The 21,552-nt window shown below is 42.5% G+C and overlaps 1 protein-coding gene across 4 annotated transcripts in view; it reads left to right on the top strand.

Moving 5' to 3' along the window:
* The window catches only part of LOC138744074 (kinase non-catalytic C-lobe domain-containing protein 1), a 175,103-nt gene that overhangs the window by 90,149 nt on the left and 63,402 nt on the right, over window positions 1-21,552 (top strand). For all 4 annotated transcript variants that reach the window (XM_069899568.1, XM_069899567.1, XM_069899566.1 and 1 more), the window contains exons 16-20: window positions 3,095-3,339; window positions 8,489-8,874; window positions 18,488-18,581; window positions 20,123-20,220; window positions 21,140-21,342. In XM_069899568.1, the coding sequence (XP_069755669.1) occupies window positions 3,095-3,339; window positions 8,489-8,874; window positions 18,488-18,581; window positions 20,123-20,220; window positions 21,140-21,342 (1,026 nt within the window). The remainder of the gene's footprint in view (window positions 1-3,094; window positions 3,340-8,488; window positions 8,875-18,487; window positions 18,582-20,122; window positions 20,221-21,139; window positions 21,343-21,552) is intronic.

The raw sequence follows: 21,552 nt of genomic DNA, 5'->3' as shown, positions 1-21,552 counted from the left end.
TTAAATTGGGAATAAGGCTAGAATTATGGCAGTCATCAAATGTAGGATCTTCAGAAGAATTCACAGATTATTAATGCAAAGAAAAGTATAGAGCTCTTCTTTCTTTGGCTTGGCTTCGCAGACGAAGATTTATGGAGGGGGTAAAAAGTCCACGTCAGCTGCAGGCTCGTTTGTGGCTGACAAGTCCGATGTGGGACAGGCAGACACGATTGCAGCGGTTGCAGGGGGAAATTGGTTGGTTGGGGTTGGGTGTTGGGTTTTTCCTCCTTTGCCTTTTGTCAGTGAGGTGGGCTCTTAAGTTTTATTGAATAGACAAACATTTAGAAACATTTTATATTGACAATCATCTGTCTCAATTTTCACCGTGCCTAGCTCCCCTTATTCTCAAATGCATTCTTGCTTAATCCCTTCATTTTGTGTCAGATTTCATAATCAACCGTGCCAACTTTTTCAAGGTTGCAGAAAAAAAATGTGGAAAAGCTGTAGGCATTATGGGAAAACAAAAACCAGTACCTGAAAATACTTGTTTAATCAACGCAATGCATAGTGACCACACCAGTATTGTGAGAGGCCTCCCTGCAGATTTATCATTGCTATCATTGAGCAAACCGTAGAAATTAGTTGGGCTACAAGCCAAGTTTTGGACATAATGTCAAGGATCTGGGTCAGTTTGAAACGAAGACTACACTCTTCTAATCCAAGCCCAATGAGGGATTTAATTGAGTTGTGTAGTGAGGTGTGCAAATGTCATTTGTAATATTTGGATTTGCAAATGACAAATTATAGCATTTTCCATGCAAGCTTTTGAATGAGATCAATGTGCATGGAGTTGGGATAAAGAAAATCAAAATATACTCAGGTGAAAAAGAAGAATGCAGATGCTGAAATACTGAACAATGCACAAAGTTTCTGATGAAGTGTGTTCAACCTGACACATCCACTGTCTTTCTGCTTACTATACTCAGGTGTAAATGATGGAAAATGTGGACACAAAGATTATGACCAATAAATGTGAAAATGTAGTCTCCTGGCACATCATACTGGAAGCCACTTTCACACAATGTCGACAGTCCCCAGACTTCCAGAATGATATTTCTTGAACAAATCCAAAATATAATAGGAGTATCAGCACTGAGTATCATTTGAGATTCAAATGTTACATTTAAATTTGCTATCTTGATTGATAGGGAATGAATTGCAATGATCAGAGATTCCTCCGGAAATTTGCAATATATTTCAGGTGAAGTTGTAATTACTATTTGAAGACCAAGATACAATATCTCTGTTATTTGTGACCAGCCACAATTTTGGGAATCTACTGGAATCTGCGTTATCCTTGGTTCCTCTTTCATGCTTTGAGAAATACAAGGCTATTGATCAAAGGTCCAAGGTGAAGAAAGGTTTATTGAAATTATTATCCATCCTTCAAGTGGTCATAGCATAATGCAGGAACTTGCCAACTACATGCCTAGTATGGGAATTGCAATGGGCTGTTGGAACAATGGGGAAGGAGATATAGAACAAGAAATTACACTTAGCTAACCAGGAAAGAGGATAAACTGGCAGATTATTGAGGGGTTAGGAAAAGGGAGATAACCAAGACATTTTGCAGATGTGAGGTTGGGTGCAGGGAGACCAACAATAAGCTGAAGGGTGGAAGCAAGTAGACAGGCAAAGAGCAAATAGTGGGTGAGCAGGAGCAGGTATGAAAGTTTTGGGGAGAGTGTTGGGATTAAGCCAGAGTTTGGCAGAGTCGCTCTATCATGAATGGAGAACCAAGATTGCACTCCTCCCACTTTGACACAGTAGCATAAACTTGGTAATGCTGAAAGAACCCAATGATAACCAGCATGGTTCAAGTTCCCCCTCAATGCTGTGAAAGGAACTTTGTTGAGGGAATAATGTCATACTTTGAGTCCTTCATTCAGAAAACTATGATGGGTTACAATGGTTTCCTGAAAATATTTGAGGCAAGGGGCTCTAAACATGTCATAAGATTTTGGATTGTTAAACCTAGTGTTTGCCTTTATTGCCTTTATAACAAATATATCCTTCCCTGAATGGGAAGATTAGGACAGTACCATATGCCAGATGAAGTCTTACCCTGCAAAATGTTTCATTCTTGACTTCAAATCTTTTTGTAGTAAATGCAGCTTTTTATTCCAGCAGGTTAACTTTCAGTGGCTCATGTACACCATCACATTTCAGTTTCTAATCATTTAAAAATGCTCTGCTTTTCTATTTTTTTTCAAAGCAGATCTCATCTTCACTTGCTGCATCACTGATGTATGCTTCACCAAGCTATTTTCCTTGAAGCCTCGTTTGCATCCTCCTCACAACCTATTCTGCCACCTAACTTTGTCACCATTAAATTGATCTCCAAATTATTGATGTAGACGGTGAGCCATTTAAGATCTGAGCTCTAATGTCAATGACACCCAATTCATCATAGCTCTCATCACCAAAATGGCTGATTTATTTCCTGTTCTGTTTTCTGTCCATTAAACAATTCTTAGGCCATGCCTGTATATCACCCCAAAATCCTAAGTTTTTAAATTTTGTGTCACACCTCATTAGACCCCCAAAATGCATGTCCACTGCTTCACCCTTCATGTATTTTGCTAGTTACAACTTCAAAAATTAACAGCTTTCATAAATCTGTCTTGACTCATTCCTTTTATCATTTTCAAAGTCCCATAGTACTACCTCTTTAGACATTCTACTAATTTTCATTCCATGGATGTCAGGGTAACTGGTCTGATTCTCTGTTTTCTCTACTTTCTTCAATAGATAATTTTGCCAACTGCCAACATTACAAGAAACTTTAAAATTTTGGAGGATGGCATGTTCTCCTTTACACCACCCCTTTCAAAACTTTGCAGTGTTGGACATCAGGATTTATTGGCTTTCAGCCCATTTGTTTCTCCAATATTTATTTCACGACTGCCCATTTTCCAGCTTCTCTTCCAGTCTACATATTCTCTACTATTTTCAGAAGGGCTTTGTGTAATTTTTTGTGAAGTTTTAATCTTTGCAGCATTAGTCAAATTTTAATTGCATTGTCTGAGCTATTACCAATTATTATTTGTCTCAGGTCAAAGGTTGCAACAAGTCCAGTGTTTAATTATTTTAACCATGCACGACAAAACAAAAAGGAAAAGGAAATGTTTCTTATGCAGAAGAGACAAATAAGTGTTAAAGATGCCTCGGATAAAGCAACACACAAATCTGAAAAGCGAGCAGTTGATATGGAAGGCAGAGAAATCGACAAACATCCTCAATTATCACCAGAGTGTACAATATTGAAAGTGAACCACCTTTCCGACAATCTGACTGCAGGTATTATCTAGACTCCATTTGAAATTAAAAATTTGCATGATAGCTCTGGCTTATACAGAAATAAATTGGAATGATAAGCATTGCAATAAAATGAAAAATAATACCTGGTTCAATCATGCCCCCCTGACAGAATACCCTAAATGTCATACTTTGTGCAATTTCTGGTAAAAATTAAGAATTTAAATCACTTCAAAATGAGAGTACCATTTGGCCCCTTGGTACAGCTTATGAAACATGAAAAGGAGCAAATATTCATTGGCCTAGAACAGCCATTCCCCCACCTCACCCCCACCCCAGGGTCACATTTAATGGGGGCCATGGACTGAAATCATAAATTATTTTATGTTTCGTTAAGAGAGAGGTATGGAAGAAACTAACTGAACTTGACTGCTTCACAGAGAAGAGGGCCCATAAACTTTAAACAGAGTCCTAAGGGGCCCATAGCCCAAAAAAAAGGTTGAGAATAACTTTTTTGGAGCATGTTACTTGTAAAACTTCTGCCTAATTAAACATTCAGTGGAAGGCAAACAAAATTCAATCTTGAATGGGCCAAGGGATGAGATATAGTGGCAGGTGAGGGTGCAATGGGAAGGAATTGCTGGAGGTGATAATTGATGAGCTATCTGATGACACATTTTGTTTGATTTTCTGTAGTAATATGAAGCAAAGTTGAAATTAGTTAGCATTAAAGATGGAAGTCTATTGCAGGGAAAGAAATGGAACAGGATGAATTCAATAGCTATCACAGCACAGGCACGAGGGGAAAATAGTGTGCTTCCAAGCTATGTAATTATTTGAGTCCAATTTTCATCATATTAAATATAAATGTCTGCAGAAGAAATGTGGATATTTTGTCATTTATGCCAAGGTAGATGAGTCACTCCTGATGAGTTAGATTTTTTTTATTGGTGCAGATGACAAATATTAATGGATTTGTGTCAGTTTGCTTATGTTAGGACTTTCCTTGTACATTACTAAATATGATAGCCTGGATATGATTGACACAAGGGTGCATGACTACTGTCATGCAGTTGTTAGGTGCATGAGCTACAAAGAAGTGCTCCTGCCTTTGACCAATTTTCAAGTCTCAAGGTCAATAATGCCCCTTTACCAAGACATTCCCTGATCAAGGAACTATCTTAAGGGTTGAAGATTGGCCTGCTGGTGACGTAAATGTGCTCACTGCACATTTATATCACCAGTAGCCTCTATTATTTCATCATATGCAGGTGAAACAATATTTTATGTAATGGAGCATCATAAATTATAACATTTTAGATATACAACACAGTAACAGACCCTTCAGGCCCACGTCCATCCTGCCCAATTACACCCAATTGACCCACAACCCCAGAATGTTTTGAACGGTGGAGGAAACTAGAGCACCTGGAGGAAACCCATCCAGGTCACGGGGAAAACATACAAACTCCTTTGAGACAGTGAGAATTCGAACTCGGGCCACTGACACTGTTACAGCGATGTGTAAACACTACGCTAATGATGCCACTCTTTCATTTCATTTGAAAACATTTTCTGAATGATTGCACAGATAGTTTACATTTTTAAAATACTGTGGGTCCATTCCTAACTTTGGTGCCTGATCAAAATTTAATGAGAGAATATATCAGATTTAATACCTCCATCAGTTACTTAAAATTTAACACCGCAGATGGGAATGGGGGAATGCCGGGAAAATATCAAGAAAAGTCAAAGGATTCACTCTAATAAACTTTACCTTTCTTTGACTGTGTTATTTTGTGACAAAATATACCATAAACCCATAGAACACTACAGCACAGAAACCAGCCCTTTGACCCTTCGAGTGTATACCAAACTATTTTTCTAACTAGCCCCCCTGCACCCAGATCATAACCCGCCCATCCATGTCCCTGTCCAAATTTTTCTTAAATATCAGAATTAAACCCGCATTTATCAATTCAGCTGGCAGCTTGTTCCACACCAGTTATCCCTAATGTTCCCTTTAAATTTTCCCCTTTCACCCTTTGCCCAGGGCTTCAGTAGAAAAAGCCTGCTTGCATTTACTCTATGTATATCCATCTTAATTTTGTATACTTCTATCAAATCTCCCGCATTCTTCAACACTCCAGGGAATGAAGTCCTAACCTGTTTAACCTTTCCCAGAACTCAGTTCTTCAAATCTTGGCAACATCCTTGCATCTCCTCTGCACTCTTTCAATCTTATTGATATCTTTCCTTTAGGTAGGTGATTCAACTGCACACAATACTCCAAATTTGGTCTTACCAACATCTTACATATCTCTAACATAACTTCTCAAATCCTATACTTGGTACTTTGATTTATGAAAGGTAATGTGCCAAAAGTTCTTTTATGACCGTCTACCTGTGATGTCACTTTCAAGGAATTGTGTATCTGTATTCCCAGATCCCTCTGTTCGACCGCACTCCTCAGTGCCTGACTGTTTACAGTGTATGTCCTACTTTATTTTGTCCTTCCATATTGCAACACCTCACATTTGTCTTCATTAAATTCCATCTGCCATTTTGCAGCCCATTTTTCCAGCTGGTCCAGATCCCTTTGCAAGATTTGAAAGCCTTCCTCACTTCTAATTTTTGTATATTTGCAAACTTGCTGATCTAATTTACCACATTATTATTCAGATCATTGATATAGATAATGAACAACAGTGAACCCAGCACCAGTCCTTGAAGAACACCACTCTAGTCACAGGCCTCCATTGTGAGAGGCAACTTTCCACTACCTCTGGGTTCTCCCATAAAGCCAATGTCTAAGTATATTTACTGCCTCTCTAAGAGCATCAAGTGACTGAAGCTTCCAGACTAACCTCACAAACAGGGCTTTGTCAAGTAATATTCCTCTGCATTTATCAATTGGGTAAGGACATTGCATTATAACCCCCATGTTAAAATCATCACAAATGGGCAGGTGTCTTCAGTGCTCCTGCTGAGTAGATCTGGTAGGCAGGGCTGCCCACTGCCCCCAGCTCTGTTCATACAAGCTATTGAACCACTGGTGGAAACCATACAGAGGGATCCAGACATGAAAGGGTTCAAGGTGGGCCACATGGAACACAAAATCAACCTGTTTGCCGACGATGTGTTAGTGTGTTTGATGGATCCTGGGTGGGTTGTTGGCCAAACTGAAGACCATATTGGAGGACTACGGGAAGGCCTCAGAGTACAAGGTTAATCTGGATAAAAGCAAAATCAGGCCTTTGTTGAAAGGAGATTATAGACCCTATCAACAGGAAAGCTGATTCACGTGGCTGCAAGAAAGCATTAAACACATAGGGATAACAGTGGATAAAGACCTACACAATATACATAAATTATCTCCCTTTACTCTGGAAGATTGAGGAGGACCTGGCTAGATGGAAAATTCTGCCCATACACTGCTGGGCAGAGCTAACTAAAAATTAAGGTGATGCCAAGACAACAATATATTTTTCAAATGCTGCCCATTTCATTGCCCTTGTGCAATGTTAAAATGCTTAATGGATGTGTCAGATACCTTTTGTGGAATGGTAAGTTGTCTAGAGTCTCCATGGAAAAGTTAACATGGGAATATAAATTGGGGGACTTAAAACTGCCAGAATTTTTTTAAATACTATTGGGTGTCCCAGGCAAGGTTTCTTGCCTCATTTTTTTGAAGGAGGGGGTCCCCCTTGGGCACAAATTGGGTGACATGTGGAAGGGAAAAGATGGCATTAAATTTATATACAAATGGGACATTAAGTTTTAAAAAAAACCCCAGATGACTCCATAATAAAGCATGTGCGCCAGACATGGCGAAGTATAAATCAATGTATTGAATTGAGGGTGGGATTATCTCTTAAAACACCCTTGACCGAGAACAATTTAATACTCATGTCTCTGGGAAATAAGAACCTGGATACCTGGTGCTGGAAAGGGAAAGGGATCAGGTGTATCGAGGATTGTTATTATCAAGGGCAGCCCATGTCATTCGAGCAGCTGAGGACTAAATATGAGTTATCGAATAGAACATTCTTCTGCTCTCTGCAATTAATATCCTTCCTAAGGGACAAACTGGGACCAACAATAACTCTGCCTGACTGTAGTGACATGGAGACTCTAATTCGAAAGGGGATTGTGTGTAAATTTACCTTGAGGATGTATTCCATAATCCAAAGTGAAGGCTCAAAGCTGTTCTTACATCGGTCAAGAGAAAGATGGGAGTCAGACTTGTGCATAACAATTGATGAACAATGATAAGAAAATATGTGTTTGAATAGCCTGTTAATGCCAGACACATGCTGGTGCAATATAATTTCTTGCATCAATTATACCTCACACTGATAAAATTACACAATTCAAAACCAGAAATCTTGCATAGGTAGGAACCTTCGTCCATTCCACCTGGCTGTGTACAAGGGTGAGATTCTTCTGGGAAGACCTGGGGACACTGTATAATTTATGGGATGGGGAGGGTGCAAGGAGGAGGAAATAAGGACTGAGTAAATCATATTACAAGGAAAGAGAATGTAATATTTTGTTTATTGGATTTAAATGAGTCTTTGAAAAATCAAAAATAAAATATTTTTAAAAATAATATTCCTCTGGAAACCATTATCTATTTTAGCATCTCACACAATGGTGAATCAGACCTCTGTTAAGCCCTTCATCCAATTATGGTGTCTATATCTTCCTTATTAAAGAACAAGAAGTTAAGAATAGCCTAATTTCCCACAGGTAACAGTAACATGTTAATGAGATGTAAAAGGATAGGAAATTCAATTCCATTGGAAATACTTTACAATTTCCAATTATTTTTTTCCATCTAGTTTCTTTTTGAACATGCCAGATATTCCTGGGAGAATCTAATGAAAAATAAATGGAATTGCTGTTTGAAAGTAAAATTGACATGTTTGACGTGTATGTTTAACTGAACTGATTTTATTTCAGAATTGAGCTATGTCATGAGCAAGGCAAACATTGGTCAGAATTTGACATGAATCTTTGCTCGTATTGGTTGTCCTGGTAACTAATATTTGAATCAAACTTGCATCTCTTACAGAACGTAAGTGGATGGTCAAGCTGATCCAGGTGGTGTAGTGATCAGAATTTACAAACGATGCCAAATTGAACAGTGTCCCTATTAATGCAAATTACCTTATTATGTCTCGCACAGTTAAATGCAAGGAAGACCACCAAGAAGCAAATGCTGAAGATATCACTAATATTGCACTGGTTGAAACAGACTTTAAGAAGCCAAAGTCGGGTTGCAATGAAGAAGAAAACCTGTCAAAACATTTGCATCAGATGGAAAACAACTGGTGCTTTACTGCTGAAAGGTGTACTTTGAACGAAGATGTGAAGGTTAGCCAAAGGAAGGATGGGAAAAAGAAGAATGCCAACCTCACAACAGGGTCAAGCATAGGAAAAAAGAGATGCAATCCAGGATGGAGAAGCGCATTTTTTGGAATTGATTGTTTTAACCAGCAAATGAAGACCTGTTCAAAGCAACTGGATCAGATCAACTCAAGTGAAGAGGAGGACATAAAAGCCAAATTGTTTGTGAGTACCCTATTCGTCACTCTTCTTCAGTGACCTTAAAAGACTGCTTGACTCTTGTTCAATGAGTCATAGATTTTACTTAATAGAAAAACACTCATGCCTAGAAAGTGGTAAAAACAAAAATGTTATATGGTAACAGCAGCTATATTTCAGCAATGAATTTCAGAGCAAGTGCATCGTATTATTGCTATTAAGTGTTATCAACTTCGACACTTTCATCCATTTTTGTGTTCTCTGAATTTATTTTGGAAATGTCCATTTTATTTCAATTTGCCTTTTTTCACTTATTACAGTTTATATCAGTTTATATGTGAACTCCCATCCTTCCCCCCACCCATCCACCCTCCCCCAAAATGTATCAGAGAAAGAAAATAAAAGAAAGAGTTGGGAGAATGTCAAAAAAAATATAAAAGTCTCAATACTGATAATAATAGAACTGCGGGGGTGGGGGGGGGGGGTTACCAACAGGATGGGCTTTGAAAGAGTCATTCAAATTTTCAAACCAACATGTTGTAAGTGTGGGCTCCATATTTAAAAAAATAATAATACTTATTACATAAATTATGTTATTCTATCAAGTGAATACAAGTTGATGAGGTGCTGCAGAATGCTAATTTTAGCTATTTGGTCTTTCTGTTTGAGTAGTAATAGGGACCAACTTTTAATGCAGAGTCACCCATCCTAGACACTAACCATGACTGCAGTAACTAACTCTTTATGACTGCATACGCTGGAAGCTGAAGCTAGGCACAATCTGCCGGAGGAACTCAGAGGTTCAAGCAGCATCAAGGGAGAAAAAGTATAGTTGACATTTTGGACCGAAACCCTTCATTAGGACTGGGGGCATAGAGAAGAGAAGCTAGTGTAAAGAGGACAGAGTGGGGCCCATGTGGGATTGGTGAACCAGGGAGCGGGGAGGCATGATCTACAGACGTTCCTCAAATTTGTGTTGGGTCGCATTCTAGTTCTGAAGGTAAAGGATGGATAGGTCAGAATGGGAATGGAGATAAAATGACATGCAAGCAGGAGCTCAGAATGACTATTGCAGACAGAGTGTAGATCAGTGGTTTTCAACCTTTTTGTTTCCACTCACATTCTTTTTTTCTTTTCTTTGGCTTGGCTTCGCGGACGAAGATTTATGGAGGGGGTAAAAAGTCCACGTCAGCTGCAGGCTCGTTTGTGGCTGACCAGTCCGATGCGGGACAGGCAGACACGATTGCAGCGGTTGCAAGGGAAAATTGGTTGGTTGGGGTTGGGTGTTGGGTTTTTCCTCCTTTGCCTTTTGTCAGTGAGGTGGGCTCTGCGGTCTTCTTCAAAGGAGGCTGCTGCCCGCCAAACTGTGAGGCGCCAAGATGCACGGTTTGAGGCGTTATCAGCCCACTGGCGGTGGTCAATGTGGCAGGCACCAAGAGATTTCTTTAGGCAGTCCTTGTACCTCTTCTTTGGTGCACCTCTGTCACGGTGGCCAGTGGAGAGCTCGCCATATAATACGATCTTGGGAAGGCGATGGTCCTCCATTCTGGAGACGTGACCCATCCAGCGCAGCTTGATCTTCAGCAGCGTGGACTCGATGCTGTCGACCTCTGCCATCTCGAGTACCTCGACGTTAGGGGTGTGAGCGCTCCAATGGATGTTGAGGATGGAGCGGAGACAACGCTGGTGGAAGCGTTCTAGGAGCCGTAGGTGGTGCCGGTAGAGGACCCATGATTCGGAGCCGAACAGGAGTGTGGGTATGACAACGGCTCTGTATACGCTTATCTTTGTGAGGTTTTTCAGTTGGTTGTTTTTCCAGACTCTTTTGTGTAGTCTTCCAAAGGCACTATTTGCCTTGGCGAGTCTGTTGTCTATCTCATTGTCGATCCTTGCATCTGATGAAATGGTGCAGCCGAGATAGGTAAACTGGTTGACCGTTTTGAGTTTTGTGTGCCCGATGGAGATGTGGGGGGGCTGGTAGTCATGGTGGGGAGCTGGCTGATGGAGGACCTCAGTTTTCTTCAGTTTTCACTCACATATCACTTTAAGTAATCCCTATACCATCGGTGCTCTGTGATTAGTAAGAGATTGCTTAATGTTGGATGTGAGTGGGAAGGGAAAGTTGAGAACCACTGCTCCTGACCCTGTTGTTACTGAAATATTTTGTTGAGAAAAACTGTCATTGGCCCATTTCCTTTGGAGTTATGAAACCGTGCACATAATGAGTCAATTAGAGTCGATTAAAACAGTGGTTTACAAAACGTTTCTTTCCACTCACATACCAAGAAAGAGCACAAAAAAGAGAAAAAAATCTCCAGACTGAAAGAGGAACAGACCTTCTAGCATTCCTTGATGAGAGGGAACTATCATTTTTCAGTTGAAAATCACACTGAAAACTAATATTGGGTATTGTTACGAGCCCAAATGACCCCAAAACCCAGTAGCAATAGATATACACCAAGACTAATGGTTACTTAAACAAAAGTTGTTTTTAATTATCTTTAAACATGGAAACAGAATCAAACTTTAACTTAACTCTATTTTTAAACTTGCTTAAATTAACCCAGCTTAACCCCCTTCTAATTCTAAGCGCATGTGCATGTAATGTGTGTGTAAATTTAAGAAAGTTCACAATCCAATCTCACTTCCCATTCTTCCAAGTTCTCTGGTTGCAGGCAATTCTTAAACTGCGCACAGAATTTAATGTATAAAGTTCACCAGACTTTGGTGCTCAAAAGGTAAATCGTTAACGCTCAGGAAGGTTCTGGTAGGTTTTGTAGAGAGAGATATGTGGTTCCAGGATTTCCACAGCTGAGGTACCACCATTAGTCACCTCAATGTCTTGCTGGTAAAACTTGCCCCATCAAGGTTTTCCAGATAATAACCTATTTCTTTCAGGCTATTACAGAGTTCCCTTCTGTTCCACTTATTCCAAGAGAAACACTAGACAGCTCATTTTCTCCTCTTGCATGACACACAAGAGTAGGCCATCCTCCACTCTGGAGCTTCTGTTTCAGTTCCAACAAGCTTTTCCTGGCTGACACCATTCAGTCTCCCTCTCTCTCTGAGACACTGAGACTCTCAAACTGCCAGAAAGCCCGTGTGACTCTCTCTCTCTCACTTGTTAAAAAACACCTGACCTTCTCCAGCAAACAATAGAAATCAGTCTTCTGGTACATCTGTTGTTTTTAAATAAACAAGAACCCTTTAGTGACCTTTGAGCATTTTTGTCAATAGCTCAGCAAAAGTTGCTTTAAAGACAATAGTTCATTCATTCCACAAGTCAATTCAATTAACACCTATTTGTGAATCTCCATAGGTATTCTTCACAATTCTGCAAAGTCACTGTGGATATGAATTCTTCAGTATTTCAAATAAGATCTGTTTTAAAGTGTGTGTATGTATGTAACCTCTACTTTTCCCAATTTATCTCGCAAATATATTTCTATATATTCTGTCACAGTATCACACTAAAGTTGACATTGCTTTGAGAGATTTGCCACAGAGCTAGATTTCTCTAGATGAAATGTCAGAGGTTAAATTTCCTTCAAGACATGAAGCTGCATTGAAATGGACTAAATTTTACTTTGCTAGGAGTTAAATATACTTTTCAATTGCAAGGTACTGTTTTCTCAGTTATGCAAAAATGAATTTCAAGCTACTGATTTTTTTAACTTCCCAGTGATATTTTCAAATAATACTTTAAAGAATTGTTTATAAAATTCATCTATTTAGTGTAATTGTTCCATTAATGATATGGTATTGAAATAATAGGAGCAACAAGCATGTTCCTCCAGGACAACCTTAAATCCAATGGCATGACGTCCATTTTTCTGTTCTAATTTCAGGTAACTCACAACTCTGCTTCCATTCTTTCTACCGTTTCTTTACCCACTTCTGTTCTTACTTTTTCCCACATTCCCAGTGGTATCTCCCTTGCTTCTCTCTCCATCTTTCTCATCTTCTGTCTACTACACTATCACTTCTCAACCCCAGGACAACCTTAAATCCAGTCTCTTTTTCCCCTGTCCTATACTTTGTCATTACTTCTTACTTTAGTCTTGACAAAGGGTCCCAACTTGAAATGTTGACTAAACATTTCTGCCCGTGGATGCTGCACGACCCACTGAGTTCCTTCAGCATCACATTGTTGGCTCAAGATTCCAGTATCTGGAGTTTTGGTGTTTCACATTCCACATTCAAATAGTGTTATCAAGTTTCTCATGAAAGCAGTGCAAAGTTAATTTCACAGCATTAACAGTAAATCCGAAGCATTCTGTAGGAAAGGATGCAGGCTTTATTCATCTGGATGAATTAGCATTTACTTGTGAGAGCACAATGAGAGCAAATTTGCAAATACAGAGTATCCTTGTGTTATGACTGCCTTATGATCACTCATAGGTATGAACAACATTCAAACATTAGGGCCTAGATGAGAAAAGTCAATGTCAATGGAAACAATATATAGTATTGTTCATTTATCTGACAAGACTTGAAACTGGTAGTATTCCCAACTCCATTCCAGCAAGAGCTTACCAGAGAGACATAATTCAATGTCCTTGAAAAGGTTGGTATCCTCACTGGCTTTGGGAAATCCCTGGCCCATGATGTCAGAAAATCTTTGAGTTCATTTGACAAGAGCACATGGAAGCCCATCATAAATGGTGAAAACAGCATGCCATCTCCCAAACTACTCAGCCACCTTCTGCATCAAGCATCTCCTGACCCCACCTATTACTGAATCAGTGGGAACCACACCTGCCTCAACAGTCCTCTCGGGACTGGAGAGGAAGCAAGTCATCCCTAATCCAAGAAACTCCCTAACAGAGAAGGTACAAGTAACAAACCAAACTGCAGCTAATTCCTCCTGTGGTGCGCTGTTAGACAGAATCAGACACACACAAGGTAAAGACTGTACAACAGCCTTTCATCCACAAAGACTTCCACTGAGCCAGGCTGGCTGTGGCTGCAGCAACTCTGTGTGAGGCCTCGGGAGGGTGATTGACACCCAACCGGGTGAGGCTTGATCCATTCAGGCTGACTGATTGACAGCCGGCCAGGTGTTGACCTGTCCCCTTACTCTCCTGCAGGTACAGAGGTTATCCCCTGCAGTAGGCCGGTGGTGTACCACCACATTCACCCCCTTCTTTAAAATTGTCCCTGGTGGCGGGGGGGTGGGGAGGCAGCAACAAGGAATCACACCCACTATGTACATACAATATTTGCAGGTTGAGACGATTCGATGGCCGCCGGGGTCTCTGTGACTGTCGTAGGACTGGCTTCTGGTCAGAGGGGAAGTGGGGGGGCTGGTGGCAGGGGTGTGTGTGTCTGGTGTGGTGTCGCGCAGAGGGGTGGCCGGGGGACTGGGGTCGACATATGCGGGTCGTATTGGTGGGTGGGGGGTCGAGTTTGTCTCCTAAGGCTGAAGCGGGCCCCTAGTGGTCAAGGAGTCCCTGCGTGCCCCATAGCTGCTTGGGGATGGGGATGTATGCCCAGTCAGCGTCGTCCTGGGTTGGAGGGTGGCGTGGTGTGGTGGGTTCTCCTGCTGGTACCAGGTCCCTGGTTGAGACGGTGTCCTCCCTGCCACTGCCGAACCTAACGTAAGTGTAGTTATGGTTTGCATGAAGAAGGAAAACCTGCTCCACCAGGGCTTCAGCCTTGTGTGTCCGTACATGCTTACGCAGAAGCACCGGTCCCGGGGGCATGAGCCATGCTGGGAGTTACATTCAAGTCTCCAACGTCCTGGGGAATGAGAACAGGCATTCGTGAGGGGTCTCTTTGGTAGCCGTGCACAGCAGTGACCGAATGGCATGGAGCGCCTCGGGCAGAGGCCAGTACTCAATAGCCCACCATTTTGACCTGAGAGCTAGGAGGACTGCCTTCCAGACCACCCCATTCTCGCGTTCCACTTGCCCATTGCCTTTCAGGTTATAGGTTGTCGGGCAACTGGTCACAATGCCCCTCCCCATCAGGTACTGGCGCAGCTCGTCGTCCATGAAACTAGACCCCCTGTCGCTGTGGATGAAGGCAGGGTGGCCGTGGAGGTATCCGGACAAGGGATGGTGAAAGGGAAGGGTGAATACTCGTCCACTACTGTGAGGAAGTGGACATTTTGTTTTGTGGAAGGCAGGGGCCCTTTGAAGTCCACGCTGAGATACTCGAAAGGCTGAGTAGCCTTTACAACGTGGGCCTGGTGGGGGGGGGGCGGAAGAAGCGGGGTTTACTCTCCGCACAGACACAACAAGCCTCGGTCATGTCCCTGTTGCCCTTGATGGTGTACAGTAGATTTCGGGACTTAAGGAAATGGTACAAACTGGTGATGCCTAGATGGCATAGGGATTCATGCATTGCCTGCAACGTGTCGTCATGCATAGACGCGCAGGTGCGAGAGAGGGTATCAGAGGAGTCGTTAAACCTTTCAGGGCGGCACTGGATGTCATAGCTGTAGGTTGCCAGCTCGACTCTCCAGCACAGGATCTTGTCATTCTTGATCTTTCTCTTGTGAGTACTGTTAAACATGAACGCCACGGCCCGCTGGTCCGTGAGGAGGGTGAATCTCCTGCCGCCAGTGGCAGACCGCTTCCACAATCTCCTGGGCCTCCTTTTTAATGGCGGAATGTCCTAGCTCAGAGCCATGGAGGGTCCTGGAGAAGAAATCGATAGGGCGCCCCTCTTTGTTAAGGGTAGCGGTGAGGGCTACCTTGGAGGCATCGCTCTCCACCTGGAAGGGGAGAGTCCTCATCCACAACCTTCATCGTGACATCCGCGATGTCTTGTCTGATGCGGGTGAAGGCTGCCTGCACGTCAGGTGGGAGGGGAAAAGTTGTGGCTTGGGCCAGTGGGCGGACCTTGTCCGAGAAGCGAGGGACCCACTGCAAGTAATAAGAGAACAGGCCCAGGCACCTGCAGAGGGCCTTTAGCGTGGGGGGAAGGGGGTAACTCCATTAATGGGGGCATCCTTTCCGGATCTGGGCCGACGACACCATGGGCCACACTTAGGTGAATGAAGCTCTCAATGCTGCCACTATCCAACAGGTACTTTATTACCTGCCCATTGACTCGCACGTCCATCATCGAGTGCCCGAGATCGTGGGGGATGTCCCTGGTCAGCGTGGTGGTGGCCAGGACCGTCTCGGAGCTGGAGTCATCGCTATCTGGAGAGATGGGGAGTGTCGATAGGGCGGCCTGGTCATCGCACGTGTTGACCACGTCGACATCGGTTGTGAGGTGCAGCATGTGGTAGCCAATGGCCTCCGGAGGCGTGGGGAGCATCAGTAGGGCGGCCTGGTCATCGCCCGTGTTGACCACATTGCCGTCGGTCACCGGATGTGGCGTGCGGCAGCTGATGGCACCCGGAGGTGTGGGGAGTGTCAGTAGGGCAGCCTGGTCATTGTCCGTGTTGACCATGTCATTCTCAACATCGTCGGGGGCCCTCCGTGTCTGGCGCTGCCTGGCATAAGATGGCAGAGGCATGTGGGGAGCCGCTGCGTGGCTGGTCTCCTTCCCCAGCCCTGTCCGCTGCACCGGTGGAAGTGATGTCATCACGACCGGCGCCAGTGACATCGTTATGTCAACCGGATATGACATCTCTGTAGTTCTCAGTGAGTGGCACCGGCGAGGGCGGGGGCTGGTGCAGATGCTCATGGCACATGCTGTGACGGTCACTGGTGGAGACGGATTTTGCGTGGTCGAAGTCTGGGAAGCGGGAAGTCATCGCGGGGACAATGGCGTTGTCCGGCACGTGCACGTGGTGGGATCCACAGGGAGGTGGGGAGATCATAGAGGGCTGCTGTGCTGCCAGCAGGTTTAGAGAAGCACACTTTTGCAAAGTGACCGTTCTTACCGCATCGGGAACAATACTGGTTCTTAGCTGGACAGTTTTGGCGCGATCGTCGATCTGACCTACACCAGGACCCACAGTACTTACAGCGGCGCCAGGCGCCTGCCGCAGTGACGTTCTCTCCCCAGCTCGGCCTGGGGTGGCAGCTGCAGTGTGAAAGGGCCATGAGGGAACCTGGGGGAACCTGGAATCGAAGGCTTCGACGTGCAGGGCTGCTGCTTCCAGAGTTTGGATCACTTCCACAGTCCTGGTTAGGGCATACATGACGTCTTCCAGCAACTTCAGCCGGATGGCCATCGAGCGTAGCTCTTGGACAAGGGCGTCCCAGATCAGCCTCTCATCCTCCTCTATACCTACCCCGGGTACAGCCAGACACGGTCGGTCCAACTCTCGCAAGTGTCCCAGGTAAGACTCAGCTGTCTCCCCAGGTTACTGGGCTCGGTTGTTGAGGAGGTACCTTGCCCAGACCACATTCATGGGGGGCTTGTACAAGTTCTCGAGAGTGTCCGTTGCGCTCTTGTACGTGGAGCAGCCTTTGGTTACCTGGAAGGTGCGGGAACCCAGCTTTGACCGGAGTACGACCAACCTCTTCCAATCAGAGTCCAGGATGTCACCCTCATGTGCCTCGATGATTGCCTCGACCACGTGCTGCCAGATCTGAAGCGTGTCTGGGCTTCCGGGTGGCGTGGGTTGACTTCGAGGCTCTCTGCACTCAGGAGTTTTTCCATGGCAGCCATGGGAAAACCTTTTGGATTAAATTGTGGTGCGCTTTTTGACAGAATCAGACATTCACAAGGTAAAGATTGTACAACAGACTTTAATCCACAAAGACTTCCACAGAGCCAGGCTGGCTATGGCTGCAGCAACTCTGTGTGAGGCCTCGGGAGGCCGGTGCAGCCTTATATCCCGGAGGGTGATTGACACCCGACCGGGTGGGACTTGATCCATTCAGGCCAATTGATTGACAGCCAGCCAGGTATTGTTCTGTCCCCTTACACTCCTGCAGGTACAGAGGTTGCACCCTGAAGTCGGCCAGTAGTGTACCACCACACCTCCAGAAGCACATCCTTTATGCAATGGGGAAGAAAGCTGATTCTGGAATTATCAAATGAAAATAACCATTTTTGCATAAAAGGGCTAAATAACTATATTTATGTTCTGTGTCTGAAACAGTCTTTTATCCAATCCTTGAATGAGGCACTAAGTTTGAAATCTTAGTAATATTCTATGAATGATGTAAAGGGTTTTCACTTTCAGGGCTCCCTTGAGTGCTCCTGATTTAATTTAAAGAATGGCACAATATCACGTCGGAGCCCAGATACAGAAATAAAAAGGGTATAAAATAACTATTATACATACAAAAACTGTACTTTATATACTTAAAATATATGTAAGCTCTGGCAGTGAACGGATTTGTATGTATGGAGGAGGGAGGGAGGGACTGTTTTTGTTTTCATTTGTTGTGCTTGTAAGAAAAAGTTTAATATTTTCTTTATTTAAAATATTACAATGTATATTTTAGAAAAAAATCAAAAATAAAATATTCAAAAAATAAAGAAGAATGGCACAATGAAGCATTGATGTGGAATTCCAACAGTTCTGGCAACTAAAAAGTGTTACAGGACTTGGCGAGATCACTAGACAATAATTCAAATGTCATTGTTCATGATGGAATAGTGAAGAATTGTAACTAACAAAATGAAAGCCTCCATTGTACTGCTGCAGATGAAAATTATTTGTACTTGATATATGAAAGTTGTATTATTTCTTGTAACTGTATTGATGCCGCTCCTCGTACAGGAATTTGAGCAGCAGCTGATGATGGAGACGAAGAACTTCAGGAAAACTAAGATATTCTATCAGAAGCTCCTACAACAGGAAAAAGGAAGTAAAGGTTAATGATACATTTATGCATTTAATGATCAGTTTTTCTGTTTCTTTGAAACACTTGGGAATAATTGTAGAGTAATAAAATTTTGATCTCGTTGTCGATCCTTGCATTTGAAGAAGACCGCAGAGCCCACCTCACTGTCAAAAGACAAAGGAGGAAAAACCCAACACCCAACCCCAACCCACCAATTTTCCCTTGCAACCGCTGCAACTGTGTCTACCTATCCCGCATCGGACTTGTCAGCCACAAACGAGCCTGCAGCTGACGTGGACATTACCCCTCCATAAATCTTCATCCGCGAAGCCAAGCCAAAGAAAAAAAAATAAAATTTTGATCAAAATTAGCCTAATATTAGAATTAGTGTACAGACATTAAGAGTTTGCACAAAAATGCTAGAAAAAAGCAGCAAGTTATGTAGCCTTCTTTATACAGCAGAGATAAAGATACATAATCAATGTTTTGAACCTGAGGTCTTCATCAAGGTATGAACAAAAAACAGACATCTTTCTGAATAAATTATTGGGGGAGAGGGGCATGGGGAGGAGCACAGGCCCACAGACAAATGTCATAAGTGGATATGGGTGGGAAGGCACTCGAAGTCTGGTGGAGTGGGAGGTGAGGACGAGGGGAATTCTGTCCTAATTACATCTAGTAATAGAGAGGGCCAAGGCAAATGTGTGAGAAGTAGAGATGATGTGGGAAAGGGGTGAGTTGACGATGGTAGGGGGAGAAATCCATGTTTTTTGAAGAAGGAGGACATCTCAAATGATCCAGAATGAAAGAACTTACCCAGGGAGCAAATATGATGGCCACAAAGGAATTGAGAGAAAGGAGTAGAATTCTGAAAGAGGGCAGGGTGTAAAGAGGTGCAATTGAGGTATTTATAGGAGTTGGTGAGTTTTAAAAAATGTCTGAAGAAAGTTTCTCCTGAGATAGAGACAGAGAGATCAAGAAAGGAGAGAATGTTGCCAGAGATGGACCATGAATATAAGATCGGGGTGAAAATTCGTAGCAAAGTGGATAAAGTTGACAAGCTCATCTTGGGTACATGAGGCTGCAGAAAGGTATCCAGCAATACTGCAGAGAAAGAGTTCAGGAGACTTACCTGTGTGGGCTTGTAGCATGGATTGCTCCACATAGCCAACAAAAAGGAAGGCAAAGGTGGAACCCATGCAGGTACCCATAGCTACCCCTTTGACTTGGTGTAAGTGGGATGAGTCAAAGGAGAAGTTATTGAGGGTGAATCCGCCAACTGGAGGTGGAGGATTGCTGAACAAACTGTGGTCTCTTAACAAGCCAAATCCATTTGAAAAAATGCACAATTTCATCTTTCCAGCCAGAGTTACATATCTATGTTCTGTACTCAGATTGAGACATGACTTCAGTTCAGCTTGCACTGTCTTGTCATCAACCAAACCAGTGGTGCCAAAGATTACATTTTCCAAAGAGAGAAAAGACCAACAAGATTTTGCTCTAAGGCTTTCATTGGAGGATTTGATTTCAAATGATGTTTTCATTCTGCATTGTTACATCTTAATTTAAAGGGTCCGATGCAAAGATGATCCTCCCCAAGCTAAGACAAGAACTTCAGGAAATAAAGATGAAGGTGGAGCTGCTTGATCAGGAGAAGAAGTGTCTTGAGGTATTTTAAATGTTAAAGAATTAGTTTATATTGTGTGGGAATATCTTGAGTTACATTTTTATTCAGTATATCATTATTAAAATCAATGCTGTTTTGGTTTTCATGGATGTAGCTGACCCAAAATATTATTTTGTGTTCTTTTATTTACTTCAGAATCCCCACAACTCTATTCTCACCCTTATCTAAGCAAATAAATGCCTCTAAAATGATGGATGATCATCTTTTGTAGGACAAATTAAGAAAGAAAATGTTAATTAAAATAATTTTATTGATTAAATAAAAGCTATTTCTACAACTAGATTTTTATCCAATCATGAAATATGGGAGAAAAGCTTTTTCTTTTAAAGGGAACTTTTGATGTGAATTTGAAATCTGCTTTCATCACCAGCACTCATCAGTCATATTGAACCTACAGTCCAAATCAATGTCCCTTCCCAGGTCTGCATTCCCTGTATTGAGACCCCATTAAGCTCAATCAGCCCCATTCTGCAAGATGTGCAGGATCAAAAGTTTCTGGGTTTGCCACTGAAATGAAGTGTGATACTGCTGACCAGGCCAATGGTTAATACAGGAATGATGATGGTGAGGCAGGGGTGTGTCAGTGAATTTTGAAATGGGTGGTCACAGGGATGTACCTTCCTTATAGAACACCACCCCCCCCAACCACCACCCCTGCCAACCAATTTATTTTTCTAGGTCCAACAAAGAAGGAAATTTATTTATAATGATGGGCCTCTTCAAGTAATTTTGTTGTTTTGCTTTAATTCCCACATTCCCTCAACAGAATTTAAAATTATTCACTGGACTTGATTTTATTTAAATTAGTTTTATTTATTTAAATTATTTTTACCTTGCAAAATTTCATTAATATTAAAATATTCTAGCCGATAGGTTCTTATTGTGTTTTTGGTCTCTATAGATTTTGCAGATGGAACTATGGGGACTGGCTTCCTCCCGGCTTCTTTCTCTGGTCAGCTCTCCTTTCCAGATGAAAAAGCTTGATGTCAAGTCCAGCGATAGCACTCCTTCTCTCTCCTTCCATGCTCTAGGTGGTGATCAAAGCCACAACGAAAAACTTCAAGCTGGCACACCAATGGGTTTAATGGCTTACCTTTACAGCAGGTAAATGGCACAGAACGAAGAATGATTTTTTTAAAAAAGGAAAATATTTTTATATGGAAGGTTTTATCACCCCATGACTCCCAAAGTGATTTATAGGCTGCAACTACTTTAAGCTATGATTAGGTTCCATTTTTGAGCTATAATTATCAGTTCACACTCTTAACATTAATTGACATATGAGGAAATGTCACCATGGCCAGAAATGGACAG

The sequence above is a fragment of the Narcine bancroftii genome, chromosome 10, assembly GCF_036971445.1.
Source record: "Narcine bancroftii isolate sNarBan1 chromosome 10, sNarBan1.hap1, whole genome shotgun sequence".
Lineage (NCBI taxonomy): Eukaryota > Metazoa > Chordata > Chondrichthyes > Torpediniformes > Narcinidae > Narcine > Narcine bancroftii.
Note: the sequence above shows the minus strand (reverse complement) of the source record. Positions and strands in the feature narration are given on the sequence as shown.